At 40.1% G+C, this 26,733-nt stretch overlaps 2 protein-coding genes across 7 annotated transcripts in view; both read left to right on the forward strand.

Annotated features, from left to right (window-relative positions):
• The window catches only part of mpp7a (MAGUK p55 scaffold protein 7a), a 67,675-nt gene extending 64,394 nt beyond the window's left edge, over positions 1-3,281 (forward strand). For all 4 annotated transcript variants that reach the window (XM_085467544.1, XM_085467541.1, XM_085467542.1 and 1 more), the window contains one exon: positions 1,104-3,281. In XM_085467544.1, the coding sequence (XP_085323670.1) occupies positions 1,104-1,283 (180 nt within the window). In that variant the 3' untranslated portion in view covers positions 1,284-3,281. The remainder of the gene's footprint in view (positions 1-1,103) is intronic.
• Positions 3,282-6,190: 2,909 nt separating this feature from the next.
• odad2 (outer dynein arm docking complex subunit 2) lies at positions 6,191-25,673 on the forward strand. Of its 3 annotated transcripts, none has more exons than XM_085467547.1 (22): positions 6,191-6,302; positions 6,912-7,159; positions 7,422-7,579; positions 7,930-8,134; positions 8,271-8,377; positions 10,022-10,158; positions 10,524-10,637; positions 12,708-12,838; positions 13,307-13,438; positions 13,583-13,714; positions 13,842-13,995; positions 14,396-14,542; positions 14,883-15,092; positions 15,981-16,214; positions 18,210-18,320; positions 18,432-18,586; positions 21,478-21,658; positions 21,751-21,812; positions 22,451-22,565; positions 24,065-24,253; positions 24,463-24,684; positions 25,306-25,673. In XM_085467547.1, exons 2-22 carry the CDS (start codon positions 6,936-6,938, stop codon positions 25,429-25,431), a joined length of 3,246 nt encoding a protein of 1,081 aa, XP_085323673.1. In that variant the 5' UTR covers positions 6,191-6,302; positions 6,912-6,935; the 3' UTR covers positions 25,432-25,673. The 3 variants fall into 3 exon arrangements, with proteins under 3 accessions (XP_085323673.1, XP_085323675.1, XP_085323674.1); XM_085467549.1 differs by having other exon boundaries at positions 12,711-12,838; XM_085467548.1 differs by having other exon boundaries at positions 6,918-7,159.
• The last annotated feature ends 1,060 nt before the right edge of the window (positions 25,674-26,733 follow it).

Genomic DNA, 26,733 nt, shown 5'->3' on the forward strand with positions numbered 1-26,733 from the left:
TCTGATGTAATGCAAAAACCCAGCTGTAATGTGGTTAGCATAGAAACTGGCACCCAATCTGAAAGAACCACAGGCATTTCAAAGTGATTTGAGGAAATCTCTTTGGTTTCTGACACTTTTTTAAAACGCAAAGACAGGTGGGTTTTATTGGCACAACAAAGCAGGTGTCCAGCAGAGAACGTGGTTGCTTGTAAAAGAGGATACTGAGGCTGACACGTGCTGCTTCATGCCACTGAAATGCGTAAAGATTTATAGTCCTGTAAGGTAAAAGCAACAAATGTATAAAGGCTACAAATAAAAGAATTACAATAAAAACAGGGGGAACGTTCACCTAAACTGTGACTCAGTATTTAGTTGCTGTGCAATGAAATTTATCTATGCTGTTACAAAGTACTTAAACAGGCACAAGATGCTACATAACTTCTTGTGGAAATTAGGCCACCTAGTGGGAATAAACGAGTCCCGGGTGTGCTTTTTCTCAAGTTTGGTCCCCCAGAAGAGGCATCATCCTAAACCAATCTTTTCTTTTTAAGTTCTCTGATTTTCTATTCATCTTCCAAACCCAGCTTGCTGTTCCTTAAACGGCTTCCTGCTCAGATTAATGTTCTTGTTGGGCAGACAAAAACACAGCTAATCCATTATGAAGCAGAAACCACCAGAAACATTCTGAAGGAACTGCTGGCAAAAGTCCCTGTAAGAGACAGCTTCATCATGACAACGTGTAAAAGCAAAGCTGTCAATTCATCCGTGGATCTATGTCCCTCCCCTCATCTATGGTCATGAACTTTGGGTAGTGATTGAAAGAACGAGATCACAGATACAAGCAGCGAAAATGAGCTAAAGTCCAATTTAAAGTTAAGTGTTCCCAGTAAAAACACAGCACCCTAACCTACCAAGAGATACCTGGGCTCATTTAGAAAGGCAGTATTTACTTGAATGATAAATGATAAAATAAGTTCTCCAAAAGTTGATTCTGTTCATCTGGACGTAGCGTTCTCAGTGGGAGAAACGTTTCATCAGTCACTTGGACGACTGACGAAAGAGATTTTATTCGTTTTGTGTTTTTAACTTCCATCTATTTTGTCTCTTCCCTCTTTTCCCAGGAGGAAGACTTTCAGGAGATGGTGAACACGGCCCAGACAATGGAGACTCAGTACAGCCATCTCTTTGAGATGGTTATAGTCAACGACAACCTCGATGTTGCCTTCAGCGAGCTGCAGTTGGCACTAAAGAAAGTGGAGACAGAGACACACTGGATTCCAGTCAGCTGGACTCACTCCTGAGAGACATACTGACTGTAAAAGGAGAAAAGGGAAGCGCTTTGACAAAAATATGCAGGTTTTCTATCTTTTTAAAAAAATATTTGCCAGGGACGGTGTTGGGAAGTAAATCAGGAATAAAACAGTGCCTGGCTGCTGTGTCGCCATACCTGAACTGCATCGAGCTAAAAATAAGCTTCTGCCTGGGATCAGGTTGGATTTAGACCTCAGCTGTGGTCTGGAAGCTCCAGGTCTGACCAGATGTGATCAGGTTGTGGCTGCAGGCTTCTTTCCAGAATCTAAGACTTTGACATTGATCAGGGTCTCAGTCTGGGTCACACATCCATGGCCACAACTTGGAGCGCCTTGGTCCAAACCGGAACGTGGAGCGAGCTTGGAGCATCGTAGCACCAGCAGTCCTGCCAGCACATCAGTAAACCGGCCAAACAGGACTCCTTTAGTGGTTTTATAACATTAGACCATTAGAAACCAAAGGGATTGATGTATTTCTTCTTCGTGGACAACTTACATGTGTTTGTCTGTAAAAGAGCACAGCACCAGGGCAAAGAGGAGAAAGGAAAACATACTTGCCTTCTGTCTTATTAGACTTTTGTACATCTAAAATCTTCCATGACTGTTATTCCAAGCAAAACACTGTCAGGTACACTTTTGAGAAAGGGCAATAAGTGTAATTTTATTTAAAAGAAATTAATATATTTTCTAATATCTGCTTGTAGTCCTTTTTATGCATTTTATATACATTTATGACTTTAATATGATCTTAGCTGTAGCCATCTCTGTGACAGCCTCTTTTTACTAGAAGCATTTTTTTCTCTCAATCTAGCATTTTTTTGTTCGTCACCCTAGTTTAGTTTTTTGGCTCTGTCAGCTCTACTTGGCTTTATTTGGCTCTATTATCAGCACTGCTACAATTCTCCTAGCTCCAGATTTTGCTCTCTTGTTGATTCTGGGACAAGCTGACCTCCTTTAAATTAAGGGGAGACTATAATTCCAGCTACATTTTTATTCACCAGAATTCACACAAAAACAATCCATATTTTATTTATTTATGCTTTGGGCTGTTGTTTTGTTTTGTTTTGTTTTTTAACTTCCTGCTCCTTAAAAGTATACTTTCTTTGATTGGTTGCCCCTCACCTAGCCTGTGCAAACAGAAACTAGTGCTCGTATGCACTGCCTCCCAGAGATGACCTTTTGCATATTTTGCATATTTAGCAGTGTTTAATATCTGCTTAGTATATGACAAAATACAAGCCAATGGATAAGTTGTCCTTTATACATGGAGGTAGAGCGCAAGGATAGTTGGAGACTGGAAACAATTAGGAGGAGCTACCCTATGTCTGCTAGTCTTTCTGAACTTGTGATTTTAGTACATTGTTCATCCCTATTAATAACAGTTAGTTCATATTGAATTCATCTCTTAATTTCTGTGCTTGCTCGGCTGATTGCCTCCAATCTCTAGCTGCATTTAAAACTCTAAGAGTGCTATCAGTCTTCCAAAGTCTCAGTAAAAAAAAGCATTAAGCATATTATCCAAACTGTCTAAATGATTCCTTAAACTCTATATTTATTCTTTTTCTTTACTCTAAGAATACTCTCTTACTCTGCTGAATGTCCAGCTCAGGTTGTATGTTTCCAAATTGTGCATCATTTATTTCTCCCTTTCCACCAACTGTGACATATACAAACTTGATTTGTGTCCTTTTTTTTAAGTGTAAGCATGATTGGTTATACTGCTCTGATGTAATATGATTTAAAAGTCTTTAACACTCTTGTCTGCCATACTTTGTCCCAACATTTTTTTGTCTTTTTGTTTATTCAGTTTTTCTACCTCCCCACCCCCCTGCTGCCCATCTTACAGATCAAAGTCACATTTGTACAGTCTCCAGAAAATACCTTTTTAATGTCTCCCTGTAATGATATACTCTTTAAGTGGCACATTGTATGAATTTACATTATTCTTGATAACTGCTGCATTTTTTATTAAAGAAAATACGACTAAACTTGTAATTGCAATGTCCCCAAATTAATTCATATATGTTGTTAGCCAAGCAAAGAGTGAACACAACTTTATGTTTACCAGCACAATCCCTACTTCTCTTTAATAAAATGTTGCATATTTTGTGAATAAAGGTAATGAACAGGTGGAGGTGGTGAAAGGGGGGGGGGGGGGGCTCCTAAGAAGAGGATTTAGCCGCCCTCCGCTTGATGTTCAAAAGAAATCCTGTACAGATCAAAATCAGGTTGACTTAACCCAAACACCTTCCATGGTGCTCACTTTGAGAGTAGAGCAGAGCAAAGGAGAGTTAATGGTGTTGGGCAGAGAAGTGCGAGGTGGGGGAAGAGGAGGAGAAGCCACTTACTCAGTTTGTCCACACATTGCTGCTGATGTCTTTCACTCATTCCTGCTTCATAATTAGGATACTAGAGTAAAGGGGGACACAAAATGGCTGCTTTCACATACAGTAATGTGGCACTAACCCTCCACACTCCCAAGGCTGTACGCACAAGTGAATGAATGGGCAAATATGTTTTTCCCCCCCAAAAGCAATCAAGGTCAGTGGCTCATTTTTAATATGCGGAGATGTACTGGGTACTGGCAACAGCACCTCCAGGCTGTCTAAAGCTTGCACAGTGATGGGTTTAGGAGGTGCTAAGTAAGTGTATTTGACCAAATTTTCTCTTAAATTGTTAATAACACAAGTTGCTTTGCATCTTTTAAGGAAGACACTCTAGCCCTCCTGTTGTCCTCATGTCCTGTACACGCCTAGGGTCAAAAATGACCCAAACTCACTAAAAATCTAAAATCTGAAGAACCTTTACCCACTTGTCCCACACCTCTGTTATGGGAGCTATGTCTTGATGCATGTTCAGTCATCCAAGTAAGTAAATCCCCAAAAGTTCTGTTCATCTGGACGTAGCGTCTTCAGTGGGAGGAACATTTTGTCACTCCTCTAAGTGACGACTTTGAGTCTCAGCTGACTGCAGGATTTTCACAACCTTATAAACAGTACCTTTGAACAATGACTGAAACTAGCACCACTGAAAGAACAATGGGCTGTGAGGTCAGTTCCTTGATTATTAATGATTATGGAACCGACCTCAAAGCCCATTGTTCATTCAGTGGGCTAGTTTAAGGCAGCTAGTTTGTCATCACACATATTGCAGGTCTTGACTCGAGGTTATCAAACTGTATCATCCTTGAGAAAGTGTGACAAATTTTCAGTGGCATTTTGGTACTCACTGTATCTAAGAGACACACGTGGCATAGCCATAGTTATGGCTATTGCCAAGTTATGGCAATAGCCATAACTTCATGAAAAAAATCACAATTATAAATTATTTCCCAACACACATAAGATCACCCAGCAGCTGTGTTTTCATACACCTCTCACATGCAAACTATCACACAGAGTGATTTTTATAATTATCTCATTTGTTACACACTAACCTTCCACAGGCTAAATCCTGAACATTTCATAGCTTTTTATTTTACTGGTTTATGTGACTTACTAAACACAAATATTATCCGTGAAAAGTTTACTACACTTCTGTGATCATTAAAATAACAAAGTAGTACAGTACAGGAGAACTGGTGCCAGAGGAACAACCTCCTTCTAAACGTCAGTAAGACAAAGGAGCTGATAGTGGACTTCAGCACTAAGCAGGAGAGGAACTACCAGACCCCTGTCATCAACGAGTGCCCAGTGGAGAGAGTGGACAGCTTCAAATACCTCGGAGTTCACATCACGCAGGACCTGTCATGGTCCTGTCACATCAACACCGTGGTGAAAAAGGCCCGTCAGCGTCTCTACCACCTCAGACGCTTGAGAGACTTCCAACTGCCCTCCAAGGTGCTCAGGAACTTTTACTCGTGCACCATAGAGAGCATCCTGACGGGAAACATCTCAACCTGGTTCAGGAACATCACCATGCAGGACAGACGACGAGCTCTACAGAGGGTTGTGCGATCAGCTGAGCGCACCATCCGCTCCGAGCTCCCTGACCTGCACTCAATCTACAGCAGACGGTGCTGGACCAAGGCCAGGAAGATTGTGAAGGACCTCAGCCATCCCAACAACAGACTGTTCTCTCTGTTGAGGTCAGGAAAGCGATTCCGCTCCCTGAAGACCAACACAGAGAGACTGAGGAGGAGCTTCTTCCCGCAGGCGATACGGTCTCTCAATCACATCACCACATAATACTGACCCACACATATGGTTCTTACACACACACTGGACATTCCGGACATTTGTTTACACTAGTGGGCACTTCACAACTACACTGCATGGTCATCTAATCAAATCACTCACTTAGTCACACGTCACTTAAATAAATCACTTTTAAGCATTTTTGCACTGCACAAGACACTTAAATATGTGGATTGCACAACCCTGGACATTACATTTCTTTCATTACCATTTATTACTTGTACAGCTGCTCTTATTGTTCTATATTTCTTCATATATTCTTATATATTTTCTATATTGTGTATTTTGTTGTACAGTTATTTTATTTTTAACTTTCTTTTTTTTTAATTTTCATATTTATTTCCTATCCTATTCATAGTCTTTTATTTTAGGTCACGAGCAGTTGTCTAAGCATTTCACTGCATATCGTGCTGTGTATGACTGTGTATGTGACAAATAAAATTTGAATTTGAATACAGTAAGTGATTGGGTCGCAGGACACGACTTGTAGGCTCCTAAAATGTTCACCAGCAGCTGAAAAGATTGCCAACTTCAGTAAGTGACAACAACAACACTTGACACCACCTTTCTTCTTCTTCTTCTTCTTCTTCTTCTTCTTCTTCTCTATATAAAAAGTCGTTTTCTATCGTCATGTGTCAACTGAAACAATTGGTTTTGTGAATTTTGACTTAACTCGCTTGCCGTTTCGTTTACCAGTGTCATGGCAACAAAAGTGGGAGGGGCACTTACTAGAGCCGATAGTGGTCTTGTTTCTATGGACACTGTGGTTGACTAGCTACCAGTAAAGGTGTTGTAAAGCAAGTTAAAATACACGGTAAGTTTGTACTAATACAGGTAAAAAACAGATAGTCATAACGTCATGACAGACAGCGGAAGAGACTTGCTTCATGGTGAATTAATGAGGAATACCTCGGTGTGGTTTCAGTTGTTGTATCTAATATTAGCTGAAGACCATCGGCTTTTCTAATAACGGGACTCTGTAGCATAAAAATACGCTTAACTGTAGTCACTCCTGTCCCAAGAAAGTGTGCTGGTGCTCTTCACAGTCTCGTTAACGCCGTTATTATAATACATTACTTGTTTATTTTTGCATTGCTGTCCTCTAGCGAGTTTTGATTGTTGGATATGTCTTTCTTTTGTTAAAGTTCTGCAGCTAACACAGACGTAAGGGTCTGGCTCTCTAGATTTTATTTAGCTATAATAATGATGGGAGGAGGGAGGGGATTATATAGTGTATATAGTACATGCCATTTATTTGAATGACCCACTATGGCCATCATGATACCAGTGCAAGCATCTGTCTTCTTTTTTTTTAAAATTATCCATGAATCCATCCAGAAATATTTATTTATTTCCTGTCATATCCAACAAGCAAACCAAGACTTAAAAGGCTGTTTTAAATGGTTCCTTTGTTAATGTTAAGTTTTAGAGTATCCCAGACACAGCGATGGGGATATCATTGACCAGGGCTGCCCAATGGACCATGGTCAGCTCCAGTACTGCAAAGCTGGCATCCACACCAATGAATGAGTCCTTGTTGAAAGAAATCCTGCACTTTGTGGAGCACTTTAGTTCCCAACACCCACAGGAAGCTGAACATGTGTTTGAGGAGCCACTCCAGTGGAGTACCACTTTAGTGCCGTCTGATTTCAAAACAGACTACGACATCAGGTTGGTCTAATCATGAAGTGGGCAGCTGGCTGGCTCTCAGTATTATGTGTCTGTGCAGGATTTGCTGTCACCATGGTCTCCAAATGTTTTTACCTTAGACATACTCAAAGCTGCATGTGGACTGTAATTAATTTGTTTTTCAGCTTCAGTAAGATTGAGAACGTTCCACTGTATTTCATCAGAAGTACAAAAACAAAGACTCAGATCTCCATTAAGCATTTCAGGCAATTAAAGTTTCTTTTTTGTTTTATTTCCTACTCAGTGACTCAGATGTTCAGTCCCACGAAAGAGATAGTGAGGGCCATCCACTCCTGCAGCTCTCTCCACCGACTGTTTATGTACGCAGCTTCAGCCAGCTCTCTAAACTGCTTCATCTGGCAGATGATAAGAAGTTGGTGGAGGTTCGGGCATGTCTAGAAGGTAAATTTGAGTCCAATTTGCATCCTAAGCAGTCCAACCACCAGCATTCCTCCATAACCCACAGACTTAATGTGTTTGTCCTCCTTGTTACTCTGTACAGCCATCCAATTATGCCACCATTGGTAATTCTTTCTCTGAACTAATATATATTTCTTTAACAGATGGACACATGATGAATATAGTAATACTTATTTCATACTGCCAGTGGATTTGTTATGGAGAGATAATATTAGCTTAGTTTTGAAAAGAAACAAAGTACAGTCAAAGCCAGCTGTTTTTATAGTTCAGAATGAATCCAACTCATAGCATTTGAATTTGAATCGCTAAACCTCCCCTCTTTTGTTGTTCAGAAAACAAAGAGCCCCTGGTTAAGATTCTTGGTAGGAGCTTTTCCTCTGACCTGGCGATAGAAGCCCATGACGATGCAGTAAGTGTGGTAGACAGGACGAAGGAGGAAGGCTTATCTAAGGACTTGGAGGTCAAGGTCAAACTGTTTCAGTTGTTCCAAGACATGGACAAACAGATCCTTGACAAGCTTCTTAAAGACATATCAGAGTGAGTGCTCCACAATATTTCCATTTAGACATGTTCAAGCACATTTGAAACAGCCTATCTGATTGGACTAGGAAGCATATTGAAAAAAGTAACTACTAATGAATTATTGTTTTGTTTTCCTTAATATTCACAAAAGACAAGTAAGGCTGAACCCCAAAGCAGTGAAGAATGAAGTGGAAATCCTTCAAATGTTCTGCGGTGGAGGGGATAAAGGGCTGTTGAAGTCGCTGCGATACACATCAGGTTTGAATCAGTTCCACATTTTACTGGAATACGAGGAAAGCAGTCACTGTTAACTCTAATGCTGCATAAAAGCTGTGTTCTGCTGCTCTCAAAGACATGAGAGACAGATTCCAGTTTACAAAGTCATTTTTCAGCTCAGGTATTTTGCTTCATTGCATTGCATTTAGCAGCATGCACACATAATGACACATTTTATTCTATTCTACAGAAAAAGCAAACAAACAAAAAAACCCCATTCAAATCCGATTTATATTGCAAGTATAACTATAGACATCATAACCAATGATATCATGCTGCACTGTTAGATGTCAGTAGATTAGCTACTGTAGAAAACATCAAAAACATGAAATTTAGACTGTGCCCCATGATGGCTGCACCAGCTGGTGTGGTTCAACTACTGTTTGCGTAAAAAGAAAATTGTTACACACTATATTTTTACTTTAATTCAAAACAATTTATATAGTGCCAAATCACAACCATCACCTTTATTTTGTAAGCTAAGCACCTAAAATAATACAGAGAAAACCTCAACAATCAGACAGCCCCTCTATGAGCAAGACAGCAGAGAAATTTAAGTGTTTTAATATATTAATATTTCATACTTTAAGGCTGCCTGTTTGTTTAAGGGAGATGAACAACACATTATAATTTTGCATAATTATATCACAGATGATAGACTAAATAAATAGATTTTAGGTAGATGCTTGTGCATTCTTAAAGTCCCTTCACCTAATTTATTTAAAAGTATTTTATAGCATATAACACCTTTAACTCCAGAAAATCATAAATCAAAATATGGATATTACCTGTCCACAGATTCATGGTGACATAGCTGCTCTTTTAACTGTTTGGTATCTTCGCTTTGTTTGGTTGTTGTTGAAATGGTTTACATGATTTTCTGGCTGAGATTCGGAGGTTTCTATGGACACTACTCACGTCGGCACTTATATTTCTGACCTCTTGTTATAACCGATTAAACGCGATCTCCTCCCTTTTGCCCCCATTTTTCTGGGCATGGGTGCTTAAAAAAAACAAACATCTGTCTCCTATTTTTGTGTCACATAGGAAAGAAGCATCAATACCTGATAAGAGACTTATTAATTTGGCCTTGCTGTGTATTATTGTGGTGTTTGGTGCAGTTTTCTTGTTTTGTGGGGTTGTTGTTTTTTTCAAGTGGAGATGAATATCTCTAACAAGTTCATTTGTTCACATTTGCATATCTTAATTTTTAAGAGAAATGTGTTTGAGTTTGTATACTATATGCATATAAGGCAACCATTTCCTTTTTCAGTATTTTTGTGTGGTGCATTTTTCTCTGTTTTAACAAGAGGCACAAAGTACATTTAAGTCGACCTAAGATGGTTTGTTTTAATTTTTACATGGTCTTACTGAGGTGATGCAAAGTGAAACAGGCATTCTTTTTTTTTGGTAATGTGCTGGAAAAGCTTGAAAATGGACCTTGAAAGTGCTTGAATTTGATGCTCAAAAATGCGTATGAACCCTGGTTAGAACCCTAACTTGAGTTCAGGAGATGAGGCTTGAAGCTGAATTCTTTTTTTCTGTGAAATAAACTCGAAAATCAACGGACTGTACCTTTAACCATTTCCAAGGTTATTAAGTTGGCTTTCTTGTTTTTGTTTTCAGACTTTCAATTTTCAAATGGCTATCGTGCCCCCCTGTGGAGACAGGTGCAGGGTGACATTTGCTACCTTGTGATTGAGCCCTGTGACACTGAAACCCTCTACATTACCTGTAGCACTGCTGGGAGTTTTCTCAATGGGGTAAGACTAGAAGTGAAAGGTACGGAAGAGGATTAGGGCCACTGGAAAAAAAAAGTGGGCACGTCTTTTTTTTTCTTCTTTTCCTGAATTCTGAGAAAAAAGTCAGAATTCTAACTTTTTTCTCAGATTTTTTTTCCAGTGGCCCTAATCCTCTTCCGTAGAAAGGCAGTGTGGTCCACATTGTGATCTTTTATATTTCTATGTAAATATGACTTAAAACATAATCATTTCATTTTCACACAAGCTTTCAGATATGTTCTAACCTCAGCTCAACTGTAACTTTAACTAACAACAGCTGACATGTGAGCCACAATAAATTGTGGTTTTTGGAATAAAAAAAAGTTAATTTAACTTTGTTTTCACAGGGCATAAAACAGGAGGGGGAGGAGAATGGATATGAGCGAACAAGTGATGCTTATGAAGACCTGGTAACACTTCTGAAGAGCAGATCTCCACATTTTGCTGATAAAATAAACCAGGTAGAGTAGAATTATAGCAATTAACATAAACACATTAAGGTGTGTCTTTTTTTTTGCTGTGAATTGTAACTCTCTAAGCAAAAGTGTGTGGGTTCTCAAATGCCTCTTTGTCTTATGAACCTTCTCTCTAATCCTGTGATTTTATGACTGATGCTGTGTGATTCATATCCGTACACAGAGTTGGGATTCTGTAATCCAGGCTAAAAAATTTCGTTAGAGACCAAACAGACAGCAAAGCAGGGTATGCTTCTGGACATGACTTCAATGATTGAGCAGTTGTTAGTATATGAACCTGCAGTGTCCCTGTTTTTTTTACTTTTTATCAGACTTTGCTAATCAGTCAATAGTCTGCACCAACTCCCAGTTTATATTAGCATGTTGTACTACTCTCAGCCATTTAAGCTGAGTGAATGAATGTGAATTTTTTGCAATAGTGCAATACTATACATCTGTATATATGCCCAGATATACTGATGATAAGTGGACTACTGGAACTACTACTTGTCCATGTATGCCTTATACATGGACAAGGACTGACAACACAGAATTGATGGATGCTACTATTCCAGCCAATGCAGTAAGAGATCAGTTATCTTTAACACATGTGGGAACTATGGATGAACACAAAAGCCAACATCCACACTGCCCAAGAAGCACCTGGCAGCTCACTGCAATGACATCAATAAAAGATGAAGCTGGAGTTTAAGAGGCTATTGCACAGTGGAAACAGTAGTGAGCAATATGGACATAATGAACCAACTGTAGTAAAAGAGACCAGCAGAATTGAACTAGTTGATACCCAGCTGCCTACAGGGACAGAAGGATCTAATCTTTATCAGAGGAAAAAGATTGTGCCCAACCTCAAGTAGCCACTCAACCAAGAGCAGGAGTCCCCCGGCTCACTGGCAAAATCCCATCAGTGAGGGAACATTACATCACCAGGATCATTAGCGAGGATATCAAGATGTCATTCAGACTGGGAACGTGTAGGCGAATAGCTGCAAAGAGAGGGAAGGTGATCCAAACTTGCTAGAAGATAGAATATCAGATAAAAAGTGCAGCTGCAAGTACCTTCTTATCCCACAGGCCAGTGGGAACTGAGGTGAAGTGAAGGCCTGCCATAGCCAAGTACCTCTAGAAGGTAAAAAAGGTTCTGAAAAGCAAACTGAACAGCAGGAATAAGATCATATGCTGATAGGGCATATGTATTGATGGAATAATAAGCTGGCCACAGGAGGTGATAGGTGGCATTGATGCCAAGACATAAAAAACTCCTTACAGTGCATTGAGGTCTCCACCTGAAGTCCGTGAAACCAACCCCCCTCTCTCTCTCCCTGCTTTCCTGTCTTTCTTCACTGCATCTGTCCAAATAAAGGCTAAAAGCAAAAAAAGGACAGCACAGAGACATTGTGTATAGGAAACATCTGTGCCGCATATGGACTAGACGTCCCCAAGTATCAATGGGAGAAACCACCAAAGTTGGCTGAGAACAACAGGGCTAATTTCCTGTAGTACTTTTGAGTTCCAGGCAGACAAGTACGAATTTGTCCATTTCTCATATAGTAGAACTGGAGAAAGTTGGTTAGCCTAGTAAAGTCAAACTGTGGGTTTGTATATTGACATACGTTTCCAATAGCACTTTGTGTTTTATAAAACACAAGCCAATGAAAAAAGCAATTGGGCATGCTTGGCTCTAGCTAATGCACAAACACAGCCCAAATAAATAAGTCCATATATTGTTGAGTACGGGCTCTTATGTCAATTTTGTGTTTTTAATTATAACTTTTTACTCTTTCGTGGTTTTTATATGAGTCTTCCTTGAGTGGCATGACCAAGACTTTGTCAGACATAGAGTTGCAAAAATGGATGGAAAATACAGCACGCTGATTGACAAGAAGTCAAAGAAATGCTAATCAGCTTAATCAGAATAGCTTTTTTTATATAAGCAAGAATTTGAGAAATGTACAGTCAGACTACAAAGCACTTTACAGTCAAATTTCGCTTGTTTTGTTGCAAATTGGAAGAGGTATTTACACTCATTCTTCAACTTCTCGCTTTCCCCCTTACCAGCAGGCTTCTGCAGTTCAAGAACTATCAACAAAAAAGGAAAAGACTGTGAATGAGCAACTACAGCTTGAGCTGCACACAACACGTAGGAACATATATGAACCAAGACCAAGTGGTATCTTGTCTACATGTGGGTATGTGATGATTCCTCACTTAAGAATTCTTCTGAATATTCATTGCATTGCAGGTATTCTTCTTGAAGAGCAGATGAACTTTGATGACCATGATGCCAAGTCTTTAATGCATGTGTTTAGTGTATCTGCTAAGATGTTATAAAAACATCGTTATATGGTTTAGAAATTCAAGGGAAACCCTCTTTGCTCTCTGCTAAACACAAAACTTAGGAATAAGTATGAGAAAAGAATCCCCAAAAGATCTATCAAATTTGGTCTTTGATTGATAAATAGATCTAGCAAGGGCTGAGCTGTTGCAGCTTTACCTCAGGATATTTGTACCCATCTGAGGAGAAACTGGTCTTTTTAATCTTAATTGCTTAAAAAATGCTGAACCCTGTCCTGAATTGTTAAATAATGATTATGCCAGAAAAGTGACCATCTCAAAATAGAAGTAGGTATAATGAGTCTTATTTCACATCATTACAGTAAAACAGAGGAAAATAAAGGCCATAAGAGTTCTGAAGAGGAGGAAAAAAGTCTTAGACAAGGAGCCAAGAGCAAAATAAAAGCAGAATTCTCTGCATCTTCTTCACCTGGACACATGTCCTCCCAAAAACGGTAAGATCTCTTTTGTCAAAACCTACAAGGGTTCCTTCTTGCACTGCAGCTGGGCTAAATTAAACTAAGCAGAGGTTAAAAGTGCAAGGGATCTGATTGTAGCCATGAAGCAGCTATAATGACTCTTATTTCACCTCATTATAGTAAAACAGAGGAAAATAAACCCCTTAAGAGTTCTGAAGATGAGCACAAAAATCTAAGACAAAGAGCCAAGAGCAAGACGAAAGCAGAATTATCTGCATCTTCTTCACCTGGACACGTGTCTTCCCAGAAACTGTAAGTTTTCCTTTTAAGAGTTTCCTCTAGATCTGCAATTGGGGTAAATTCAACCAAGACGTTAGACATATGGGGTTTTGATTGTATGTCTAATTAAAAAGGCAGAAGTTGCTCTTGTGTATTTTAGGAAGACATCAGCAGGAGCCCTGCCAGGGGAACTTTTCAGTGAGAGCTCCACTGAGAGTGAAGAGGAAGAGGAGCAGCCATATCGCCATCCAGAGACTAACACAGACCTGCCCTCTGAATACTGGCAAATCCAGAAACTGGTTAAGTATCTCAAGGTATGATAAGTTCACTCTGCACAACAGAAGCAAACTCAGGTTTCACAAAAACCTCTTTGTGTGTGTGTGTGTGTCTGGACGCCACACAGCACAGTTATTTATAGTTTGCCCAGTAGTCATTTTATAATATCATTACCATTAGATGCTGAAACCTACCATGAGCCAAACTGAACACCAGGAATTTAGCAAATCATTTTTTTTCTATCAGTGTTAACCAGCACAACGCTAAACACTTAAAGTACAAGGCTGTGGCATCAATGAAACAGCTCCAGCATGTGTAGCATTATGAAAAAAACAACAGAGTAAGAGGGAAGAGCAGTATAAGAGAATGGAGAATTCTTAATGTTATTTCCTCCTCTCCTACTTTTTAATTCATTTGTGTTTGAAATTATTGTTTCAGGATGGTGACCAGATAGTCACTGTTGACACTCTTTGTGCCATGATGGACTTTAATTTGATGCAGGAGTCATGCCAAATGGCTATCCAGGACACAGGTGGCCTTAAAGTCCTCCTTAACTTGCTGGATACAGATGAACACAAATGCAAAGTGAGTTGCCATGACAAAGTTGGACCTGCATGGCCTGCTGGCATGAACAGAGCTGGCCATGTGTGCCAGCCTGTGTTTTAGTTTCAGAAACATGAGAGCAAGGTAGAAAGCATGCTGTTTAAAAAATGGGGTAGCAATTATTCTATAGCATTCCTAATGAGATGTGTGGGTTGGTGCTTTTCAACTGGGTTGTACTGCAACATTTTATCTACTTTTAGTGGAAAGTTTTGCTACTTTTTTGGCTACTAGAGACCTCTTGTAGGCATAAGTTTCTTTATCATAAAACAAACATAATTTTTAACTGGTTATATTTAATATTAATGTGTGTTCTTGTGATTAGATCGGATCTCTAAAAATACTGAGAACCATCAGCCACAACTCGCAAATCCGTCGGGTTATTGTTGACATGAAAGGCGTGCAGAGCATAGTGAAGATCCTGGACTCACCAGTCAAGGAACTGAAGGCCTTAGCTGCCGAGACCATCGCTAACGTGGCCAAGTTCCGCAGAGCAAGAAGAAATGTCAGGTTATATGGTGGTATCAATAAACTGGTGAGTGTAAGCACAGTAAAATGCAAGTTCAGAGTGTGACATGGCTCAAGCTCTACAATCCCATGGTGAGGAATGCAGCAGGAAAAAACACTGCAGATTTGAGCCTGATCTTTCTGTACTGGTAATAACGAAAAATGTCCAACAGTGGCAGATTTTCCTTGAAAACACAGGTCAGCTTATTTATGATGTAGTATTTCTTTGTAATAACCTCAGAAAACCTGAAAACTTTGAGAAAAATTCTGTTTTATTCTGATGAAATCCATATATTAACATAGTTCAAAGGTTTTTTTTTGTTGTTTTGGCTTCCTTGAAGTAAAGAATTATGTTCCCTTTTCACACAATAGATGCCTGATAGTGGTCATCAGTTTTTTTTTTAAATTAGAAAGTGGGTGCTGGGTACCAGATAGAATGTCTCCTACATCCTCTGACCTGCATTTGTGATTATTGATGGAGGGATCTTTGACTGGACTGCCTTCCTAATTTAGCCACCATGTCTTGTTTATTTTGTTCAGCTCCAAATCAAATGAACACAGAATGATGGCTTTAAATGGTCACACTGGGCTTTTCAGCATCAACATCTATCCTGACAGTTTTCCACTCCTAACTTCTCTGTTGTTTTAATTCTCCCTGAATGAAATGTTCTAGTAACAGAACTTTAATCCCACCCATCATGACCAAAAATGAGCTATTTCCATCTGGAACCATCAATTATTACCCAAATCTAGCAAATAAATTTTTTGAGTTTAGTTCTTGAATTTGTGTTAGGCTCACAGATCTTATATGTAGAGAATATCAGATTAAATACAGAGTGTGTTTGCTTGTCTGCACACAGCTTCATCTGTGTGTTTATATACATGTAAGTTTTGGGGTGTCTATATCTTCAATCAGGTAAAGCTGCTGGACTGCCTTCCTAATTTCGCCAGCCTTACTCCCAGCCAGGAGGAGGATATAGAGGTGGCCTGTTGTGGGGCTTTAGCATTATGGAGCTGCAGCAGGAGCACCAAGAACAAGAAGGCCATTCGGAAGGCTGGGGGTATCCCTCTGCTGGGACGCCTGCTCAAGTCTCCACTTCAGAAAATGCTTATTCCAGTGGTTGGCACCCTACAGGAATGTGCTTCAGAGGTGAGAGGGGCCTAGGATTGACAACAAGTCGTCAAATTAAAACATCTATTCAAAGTGTTAAAACAAATACTGCAAATCATTTTTATTAAATGACAATGCCAGTAATTTCCCTTTCTTTTTTATTGTAAATACATTTATAGAACTGATAATAGTTTTGCATTTTCTAATTAGTTTTTATTTTTATTTCATTTTAACTTTAAAAAAAATTAAAATTTAGTTTCAGAGTTAACTTTCTTATTTACATTTTCTTTGTTGTTGTTTAAAAATGTTTAGTTTTTAGTTTCTGCTGGTTTTCTACTAGTTTCAAAGCTTGTGACCATAGGTGAGGGTAGGGACGTAAATAGACCGGTAAATCGACAGCTTTGCTTTCACATTTAGCTTTCTCTTGACCACGACGGACGAGTACAGCAGCCGCAATCTATTTGTCAATCTTCTGCCCCTGTCTTCCCTCAATCAAGGGAACAAGAATCCCTCCACTTGGGACAGCAACGAGCCCCTTATCTGGAGGGGTCAAAATATTTACCCTATTTCTGCTGATGGCCATGGCCTTAGACGTGTAGGAGTTAATTCTCATATTCACTGGTTCATGCTCGACTGTGAATTGCTCCAGTGTGAGCTGGAGACCACCGCCTGCAGCCAACAAGACCACATGAGATACTGGGTGCCACGAACCGTAACTTTCCGATGCTTGGTTGTTCATACAAATTCTGTGCTTAAAGGTTATGAACAAAATGTGTGACATAGGAGAGCACTGGATGAGCACAAAACAATTCTGACTTATTGTCATTCTTTCCTTAACTCTCCCCACAAAGTTGGAAGCATGAACTTGTCAGAAATGCTTTGGTATGCTGAAAATTTTTTAATTCCTTCTACTGGAACTAAGGGGCAAAGCCCAAGTCCTGAAAAACAACCACACACCATAATCCCCCATCCACCAAACTTTACACTTGGCACAGTGCAGTTAGTCAAGTATCACTCCAACCACCAAACCAGACTCTTCCAGCCAGAGAAGCATGATTTTTCACTCCAGGCATGCTTTACAACATGGCATCCAACACTTTGCATTGCACTTATAGATGTAAGGCTTAATTGGAGCTCCTCGGCCATGGAAAACAAATCCATGAAGCTCTCTATGCACTGTTCTTGAGCTAATACCACTAATAGTTGACTGTCGGCTGTCTAGTAGCTAGGAAGTATTCATGGCTGGACTTGTTGCACAGGTGGCATCCTATCACAGTGCAACGCTGGAATTCACTGAGCTCCTGAGAGCAACCCATTCTTTCTTTCTAATGTTTATAGAAACAGTGTGCATTCCTAAGTGCTTGATTTTATATACCTGTGACCACAGAAGTGATTGGAACACCTACATTCAGTGATTTGGATAGATGAGTGAATACATTTGGCAATATAGTGCAGGTCCAATAACAGAACACCATTTGGTTTTACTATTGTTGCCTATATGAGTGTGGAAGTCTCCTAGTAGGAAAACAGAGGCTCCAGACAGAGCACTGTCGAGCACACCACCCAGCAACTCCAAGAAGGGTGGATACTATGGGTACACTGGGTACTCCAAGCGCAAACAACATCCAGGACCTATTCCCTGGCTTGCAGGTGCAGGGATCAAACGCTCTTGTCCACTGATTAAAACTCTAATTCAAGGATGCCCACCGCAGCCCACCACCTCCCATTGAAGGCAACTCTAGACTAGAACAGAGTCCAGTCCTTCTCTAGGAGACTGGTTCCATAGCTCAAGCCATGTGTTGAGGTGAGGCTATATCTAGCCAGTATCTCTCAACCTCACACACTAGTTCAGGCTCCTTCCCCACTAGAGAGGAGACTGGGAGGCTGGGACTCAGTCGCCAGCCTCAATAGCCACCAATTGGTCCTCCATGGCCTTCACTCTTGGCTGCTGCCTGAGACACACTGAGCCTAACCCTACAGCACCTCATGGTTCATTCATGGTTATGTGATCTGTTTATTCTTGTGTCACTACAGGAGAGCTACAGGAATGACATTCAGACTTTAGGCATGATCAAAGATTTGGTCAGAAACCTAAGCAGTGACAACGATGAGCTACAAATGCACTGTGCCAGTGCTATCTTTAAGGTACCGTGTTTCTTGTCTGTGTCTTGGATCCATTGGAGAATAAAGGATTTGGACTAAAAGAGTTCTATACAGTGTTAACATAGCTCTCACTTCTTTCTTTTTGCTCTGCAGTGTGCAGAGGATAAGCAAACCCGTGACCTGGTGCGCAAGTATAAAGGTCTGCAGCCACTGGTCTCACTGCTGCATAAAGCAGACAACAAGCAACTTCTGGCTGCTGCTACCGGAGCAATATGGAAATGTTCCATAAGCCAGGAGAATGTAACTAAGTATGAATACCTCAGACAGCACAGCGGTACCACTCATTAACACACACAGATTTTAAAAGAGAATATAAAAGAGACACAAAGAACAATGTATTCATAACTTTTTAGTGTTCGTTATTAGATGTAACAGATTAGTATGACTTTGACAAATCTCTTGATGAAATAGTTTGATAGCAGTAAAACACTGAATCGTCCACATATGCCCATGCCTTTCGAACATATGTTTGCCAGAATGATGCAGTCTGTGAACACATGAGTAGCAGCGGTGGATATAGAACGCATCCTGCCGACTTCTGTGCATGAGGGACATTATACCATCACCACATGTTATTTTTATAGATTTCAGTTTTTTCCACAGCTAAACAAAAGGATCAGCGTGGATGCTGATTGCATAGACGTCAGGATGTGTTGGTTATTCCCTTCAGTTTAGCAAATGAACTCATAAGCTAGTCTGTTGTAATAATTGTTATGATTTAAAAAAAAAAAAGTACTATATGAAGTTGAAAGCTTTTTCCTGAGGTGAGAAAATGCATTTTTTCTTATGTGTAGTTCAGATTTTAGTGGAATTCTAAAAATAATTAGAAAAAGGGTTCAGTAGCACTCACAAGGCTTTCTGCACTTCATATATCATAACTGACACAATGAAAGCTTAACTGGCCATGACTAATTTAGCAGCTTAAAACACTTGTTGTCAGTACAGGGTCTCTGCCTCACTTAATGAATTGTCACACTATAAAACAGTTATCCAGCTACCGATAATGATAATAATAATAACAGAAGAAGCGCTCAGACAGTGCAAACCTCAGCCAAGGCAGCTCACTCTCTGGGCTGTATTTACTTTCAAGGAAACAGTATTGTATTTTGTTCCTATCGTTTTCTTTGTTCTTTGAAAGTGAGGTCAGAGGTCAAATGTTACATGATATTTGGATGAAAACTATAAAGTAATATTTAGAATTCCCATATGCCAGTATCACTTCCTAAATGTTTCCACTACAAACAATGGCAGTAGAATTTTAAGCAGTTTACGACATAAAAGACATTTTATGAACATTTGACCATGAAAGAGAGGTGAGAGGTCCAAAGTAATGTGATATTTAGAATCTCTTATATGCTGTTATCATACAAACAATGGCAGTAACAAACATAGTTTTAAATAGGTCTTTGTACGGTACTTTCTCTATGTTGACAATACACTCTACACTTGAAGCTATTTACCAATTTTTGACCAATTAATTATCAACTCAACCTTTGAGACCTCGGAGGATGTTAGCCAAACTTTAATGGATAGTAAACATGACCCCACTCTACAGCCTTAGACATTTTTATAAGGATTATAAAAACAATTTTAGTGTTTACAGAAAGAATGACATGCATGCATGCACACACGCACAAACACTTTCACGTACATAACCTCCATGGGAGAAGAAATGATGCCATTAATCTTATGTAAAGCACATTTAGTGACACTACAAAGACTAAAAAACACTTTGGTTGTCCTCACTCTAACTTTAACTTATCACAAAGGTTGACAGCGTTCTCTCATTTTGTGGTTTGGTTTCCGTGTGTTGTGTTATGTTGTGTTTTTTGGATGACATGCACAGCTGGATATGAATGAAGGTGAAATTGGCCGCCTCTTCGGGAGGAAACCAGCATGATGTACAGCAAATGTTTTTAATTCCCACTTGAATGTGTAAGTGGATCTGTTTTTTCGAACTCTCTCAGGCTTATCACTTAACCTTCTAGGACCTGGCGTCCACATATTTGGACATCACATTTTGGGTTATTTAGACCAAAATACTCAATTTTGCTCGACAAGGGCCTGATATCCACTTACAAGGACATTATACTGCTACTGTTCTATCAAAATTTTAAACGAATATCCTCATATGTGGCTCTTATTTTTCTTAAAAACAAAAATAAGGCCCCAATGTGACCAAATATCAAAGAGAAATGAAAAATGCATGCCGTAGAGGAGTGCGGGTCTTAGGAGGTTGAAATGTCTAGGTCAGGCAAAAGTTTGGAATGAAGCGACAGAGCCATTACTGTCAAAAAGGAAAGGCTGTTAATGGTAACAGGGTTTTAGGGGCATGCGCTCATTTCAGAATCAGTCACAGGCTGAGTGGCGTACTGAAATGACAATCATTTTTGAATATGTTTTGTTACAGGAGTATTGAGAGGGAAGTCGACTTTCTTCTCTTTTCCGTCATTAAGTTCATGGTCAAATGAGACCCTGTGGCCCACTGCAAACAACAGGATGTTTTTTTCTTTTCTGTGACTGATGATTTACATGGTCTGGACAGCAGCACATATTAGCCATTTTCTTGATTAATGATAATACAGACATTGATTCCATGGTGCAGTTAAAAGGCAAAACTGGAGCCACACAGTGTGCTGGCTGTTGACATTTTACATTTATTTTTGACTTGGTTTTCTTCCCATTGTAGATATGCATGTGTTTTCCTAGTATTTCATGCTGGATTTAGTCAGAAACGGCATGAAAGGAGAAGGGGAGTAGAGGTGGGTTGCAGTGTGGCTTGCAGATGCAACTAAGTCAATGCTAAGTTTGAGTAGTATGCCCTGCATGGGGTTCTAGACATAGTGATAGTCATCAGTCTGTTGTTCAAACCACTTCACACCGTGGTCCAGACATGGTTCAGACTAGTGAATGGATTAAAAAGTGAGATAAGAAGTACTTTATTCATCCCCTGACTTTCCACCTATGTATTTTTTTGCTGCCAATGGTAGCACAAATGTTTACAGTTCCCAGTCTAGCACAACCTGGTAAACACTACTAAACTCTTAGTGTTGTTTTACATTCTTTGGTTAATATAATTAATTGCTAAATTATTCTAAGTGATATCATACAACCCCAGTTTTGTCTTCTTTCCTTAAAGGTTTCAAGAGTACAAAGCCTTGGAGATCTTGGTGAATCTACTAACTGATCAACCCGAAGAAGTCTTGGTCAATGTAGTGGGAGCCCTGGGAGAATTTGCCCAGATACCTGCTAACAAGGCTGCCATCCGTGAGTTTGGAGGCATCAAACCACTAGTTAAGTTGCTCACAAGCCCAAACCAGGTATCTAGATTTTTTTTCTATTTTTGCATTAATGGTGATGCCATGTTTACAACTTGCTCCTTTACCGATTCATCTTCCTGTAATCTAACCAGGTGCTGCTTGTGAATGTTACCAAAGCAGTGGGTGCCTGTGCAACAAATAAGGATAACATGGTGTAAGTCTGTCTCTTTCTGTACATCACAAGTACAATTTACACAAGACAAACTGCCTGTTAAAATGTGATGTGTCTGACTCATATATTCATACACTCACATATTCTTGACAATACGGTCATACCGTTTTACAAAAGAATGACATCAAGTCAAGGATCTAAACACGGTATCATTAACTGGTCATGCATTGATGCTTCAAGAAATCTCCTGTTTTTTACATTTGTAATTATGCAGGTAGGTTACCCTGTTATCCCCGGCTTAATGACAGGTTTTAAAAGCTTTGTTTATTGTACCTGCTGTGTTAAATGTGGTTGTGGTTTAATTCCCAGTGTTTTACTATCGGCCTGCAGTCACTGTTAGGAGGTGAGCTGGTCAGACTAACATACCTAAACCTAAATACAACTTAATGTCAGAATTCACGTTGTTAGTTATCTATTAGTGCTAACTAACAATAAACCCATTACATGTGTTTGGGATAAAAAGCCCAATAAAAAATTGTTAGTATGATAAAATATAGCCAGTTACTGTGGGGAGTTTCACACAGTGGGCAAAATGTGTTTACAATTGTTTATTTGTTTGTTCATTCCGTCTTTCATTCCCTCTTTTCTCACAACACTTCCATGTCTTTCTCTCTCTTCAGAATCATTGACCAGCTTGATGGAATCCGTCTGGTGTGGTCGCTGCTAAAAACCCCCAGTGCAGATGTTCAGTCTAGTGCTGCTTGGGCTCTTTGTGCATGCATTGAAAATGCAGAGGTATGTATTTCTTTAGTTGTCTGTGACTTAAAACTGGGTCTTTTGTGTCTCCTGTTTGTGTGAAGTGAAGCACATATTTATCCTGTAAACCAAAGAGTTCTGCAGTGTTTTTGCCAGACTGAGTAAATATCCTGTGGCATGGCTTCTGATTTCCCAGCTGAAAATCTTCTCTGAACATGCTACCAGCTCCAGAGGCACACAGTTGGGGTGGCTGTAGCTCAGAGGACAGAGCAACCATGCACAGAATAACATTATATTCATTTGTAACCGTGGTATGTTAAAAGCATAGAAAACATATAAACTTATGAAATGCTGTAAATTAAATATTGATGTACCCACTGTGTCCAAATCCAGTGGACTACCACCTTTAAACCTCTAGCTCAGCAGTTTGGACATTTTTGTGTTGTTATTGTGTGCCAATATTTGAACAAGGTTATGCTAAGTTGTGTGGTTAGCAAGGCCAATCCATATTTTGGACCAGTGTAGATTCCAGTTAAATTGAGCTTTAACACAGAAAATAATTTAAGCATCAGTTACTCGTGTTGTTTGTCAGAGTCCACTTCAGTGATTTGAAAGTTGATAGATCGATAGATCGATTTATAGATAGATAGATGATAGATAAAAATTAAAATTAAAAAGAAAAAAAATGTGGAGGAGTTCAAGTATCTCGGGGTCTTGTTCGCGAGTGATGGGAGAAGGGAGCCGGAGATCGACAGACGGATTGGGGCTGCAGCTGCAGTAATGCAGACGCTGCACCGGTCCGTCGTGGTGAAGAGGGAGCTGAGTGTAAAGGCAAAGCTCTCAATTTACCGGTCGATCTACGCCCCTACCCTCACCTATGGCCACGAGCTGTGGGTAGTGACCGAAAGAACGAGATCGCGGATACAAGCGGCAGAAATGAGCTTCCTCCGAAGGGTGGCTGGCCTCTCCCTTAGAGATAGGGTGAGAAGTTCGGCCATCCGGGAGGGGCTCAGAGTAGAGCCGCTGCTCCACATCGAAAGGAGCCAGCTGAGGTGGTTCGGGCATCTGACAAGGATGCCTCCTGGGCGCTTCCTGAGTGAGGTGTTCCAGGCATGTCCCACCGGGAGGAGGCCCCGGGGCAGACCCAGGACACGCTGGAGAGATTATATCTCTCGGCTGGCCTGGGAACGCCTTGGTGTTCCCCCGGATAAGCTGGAGGAGGTGGCTGGGGAGAGGGAGGTCTGGGCCTCTTTGCTTAGGCTGCTGCCCCCACGACCCGGCCTCGGATAAAGCGGATGAAGATGGATGGATGGATGGATGGATGGATGGATGGATGGATGGATGGATGAAAAAAAATGTAAATGCTTGCATTCTGTTTTTATTTACATTTTAAAAGGCATCCTGATATTTTCTGGAAACAGGGTCGGGCTTTGTTAGTACTTATTCACTGGATCCACTGGACTGGATTCTTAGGACTGCTCCCCTATTGATCATCTTCTGTGTTCATTTGCAGCTAATAACAGACTTTTTGACTCTAGGATGCAGGAGAAACTGCACGCTCGCTCATCGGTGGATTCCAACTGATTGTTAAATTGCTGAGCTCAACAAACAATGAGGTGCTGGCAAGTATTTGTGCTGCCATCTGCAAAATAGCCAAAGATGAGGAGAATCTGGCAATCCTCACTGATTTCGGGGTTGTCCCATCGCTGGCCAAGCTGACTAACACAGTAAGAACACCTCACAGCTGGAGAAAAACAACAGGGTTGTAGTGTTGTTGTCAGTATTCATATACCGTCTTTATGCTGAGTTTAGGTGCTCTTTAATCACTCACTGCTGTATGAATCCAGCTAATGAGGGGTGCATTAGTAGACACAACTTGTTCTGGGCAATGTAAAAAATGCTGTCTGGGATTCAGTAGCGTCTTATTTCTCTCCAGACTCATGACAGGCTCCGTCACCATCTTGCTGATGCCATCGCACAGTGCTGCATGTGGGGCAGCAATAGGGCATCATTTGGTGAGGCTGGAGCTGTGGCACCACTTGTGCGTAACCTTAAGTCGAAAGAAGGCTCGGTACAGCGGAGCACAGCCATGGCCCTGTATCAGCTGTCAAGGAATCCCAACAACTGTATTACCATGCATGAAAAAGAAGTAGTTCAGGTCAGTTACAGTGCTGTGGTACCTAGATATCTGACTCCAAAATTCAGTCACATTCAAACTGCTTTTTTGTTTCCTCCATTTAGACTTACATTTTTATTAGATTTTTTTTAACGGGTGGTAAGAATGTGCCAATTTAAGAAATACTTTTTAAATCTGTGTCTATGTTTGCCCTTATTAATGTACCAGTTAAGAGTTGCAACACTACTCCATAATGTATATTTGGATTTTAATCACATGAAACACAAATGTTTCACACACACTCCTCGACACTGAGCAGACTGCTTTTGTATTTTTCTACAAAATAATGTGGTTATAAGTAGAAGAACAGCAGTTTTTTAGATTTTAACCGGACTTATTCTGTAAGTTCACAGCTTTTTCATCCACAGGCTAGCTCACTTCATCTTCTGGTTTTTCTGGGAAAATCCTAGGAATGCCTTGCCTCTGCTTCTTTGCTAACCACACCGATGTGTGGACTGGTGTATTATAATGCATCTCATGCTTTGAAATGTGATGTGTTTCTGGTGTTTTAATTCAGTTTTGAGAAACACTCTTTAGTAAATGAGATTTGTTGGGAATACATTCTTCTGCTGGTTGTCAGCTCTGTCCTGTATACTTCCACAGCCACTGATCCACATGATGGGATCCAATGACGAGGAGCTTCAAGAAGCTGCTGCCGGCTGTGTGCGCAGCATCCGACTACTGTACATGGCTAACAGGAATGCTGAGTTATTCACTTTTAGAAACTGATCACAGCAACACCCCTGGATATGTAAGAGGGACTATACAAAAATGATCAGCGCAGTTATGTAATGTGTTACTTTAAAGAACTGTGTTTTTCCAGGCTTATCAAATTTCGTTTGGACCATTTAATTGTTAGAAAAAAAATTCCTACACTTTCTGCTCTAATAACGAAAGTGTTCACTGAACTGTCTGAACTGTCTTTCAGATATATTCTATCTGTTGGTTTCAAATAAACTGCTTTACCTTGATCGACGAGTGTATATTTGTTGGCTTTCTTGTTTCGATTTCAACAGGGAACTTTGATCCTGAGCTCCTACTTTACAGCTCAGGTGCCTACAACAGAGTATTAGGACCGATTTAAGAAAAAAATATGTTCATTTTGAGAAAAAAGTTGAAAGTTAAATGTGGATATTAAAGTTGTCATTTGAAGTCAAACAACTGCCACAGCTGCTTGACCCTCTACAAAATGCCTCGTATCGATGAGGTAGTGAAAACCTTGATCAGTCATCTTATTGTGTCTTGTGATATAGCATACATGCTCTTTACTGCATGAGGCTATAACAGTGATATCCTTGCATCTGTTCATTGCCAACCATTTCACTTTGTACAAATCCAGCCAACTCTTCAAGTTTGAAGATAATCTGTACTCAGGTCTACTAATTTATAATTACTCAGGCTTCATTAATGACTAGTTATAATATTGCTTTGCAGTATTATGTTCCAAACGGAAGGACTAAATACCAGCCAAAGGGGGTTTTCACAAGCTGGCAACTCTGAGTAGTATTTCAGACTCAGGAGGGAGCCGGGACAAGGTAACTGCGCTCACACTGCAGCAGGAATGGAGCCACGTTACTGAGACTCAGGACAGGGATGATGTAGAGGACAAACACGTATACAACTTTGAACGAACTGGACCGAGTTTGCATGGCTCTTTATTCTCACCTGTAACCCCATATAGAAAACTAAATGTCATAAATGGTGACACAGGTTGGAACTTAAAAATACTGCTTGGGTGTTTAGTTTCTGTGCTTTTGTTGCACGGAATTAGCGCAATGTTAATGATGAAAGCTCAAAGGTGCTTCTCTTGTCAGGACAGATTTCAGTATTTAACTAGAAATTACAAGTTGAATAGAATAGAATTGAAGTTTACTGCATTGATGCGCACGAGTCACATAACATTTATTTAGCCACTGTACTCATAATTGATCTGCTGTCTGCACGCGTTCTTCACAGGGATGGCTGTGGCTCAAGTGGTAGAGCAGATCAGCTACTGATCGGAAGGTCGTTGGTTCGATCCTTGGCTTCCCC

Source organism: Copadichromis virginalis, linkage group LG9 (genome assembly GCF_057382275.1).
Source record: "Copadichromis virginalis isolate Kocher_CV1m ecotype Utaka linkage group LG9, C_Virginalis_male_GT1.1, whole genome shotgun sequence".
Taxonomy (NCBI): domain Eukaryota; kingdom Metazoa; phylum Chordata; class Actinopteri; order Cichliformes; family Cichlidae; genus Copadichromis; species Copadichromis virginalis.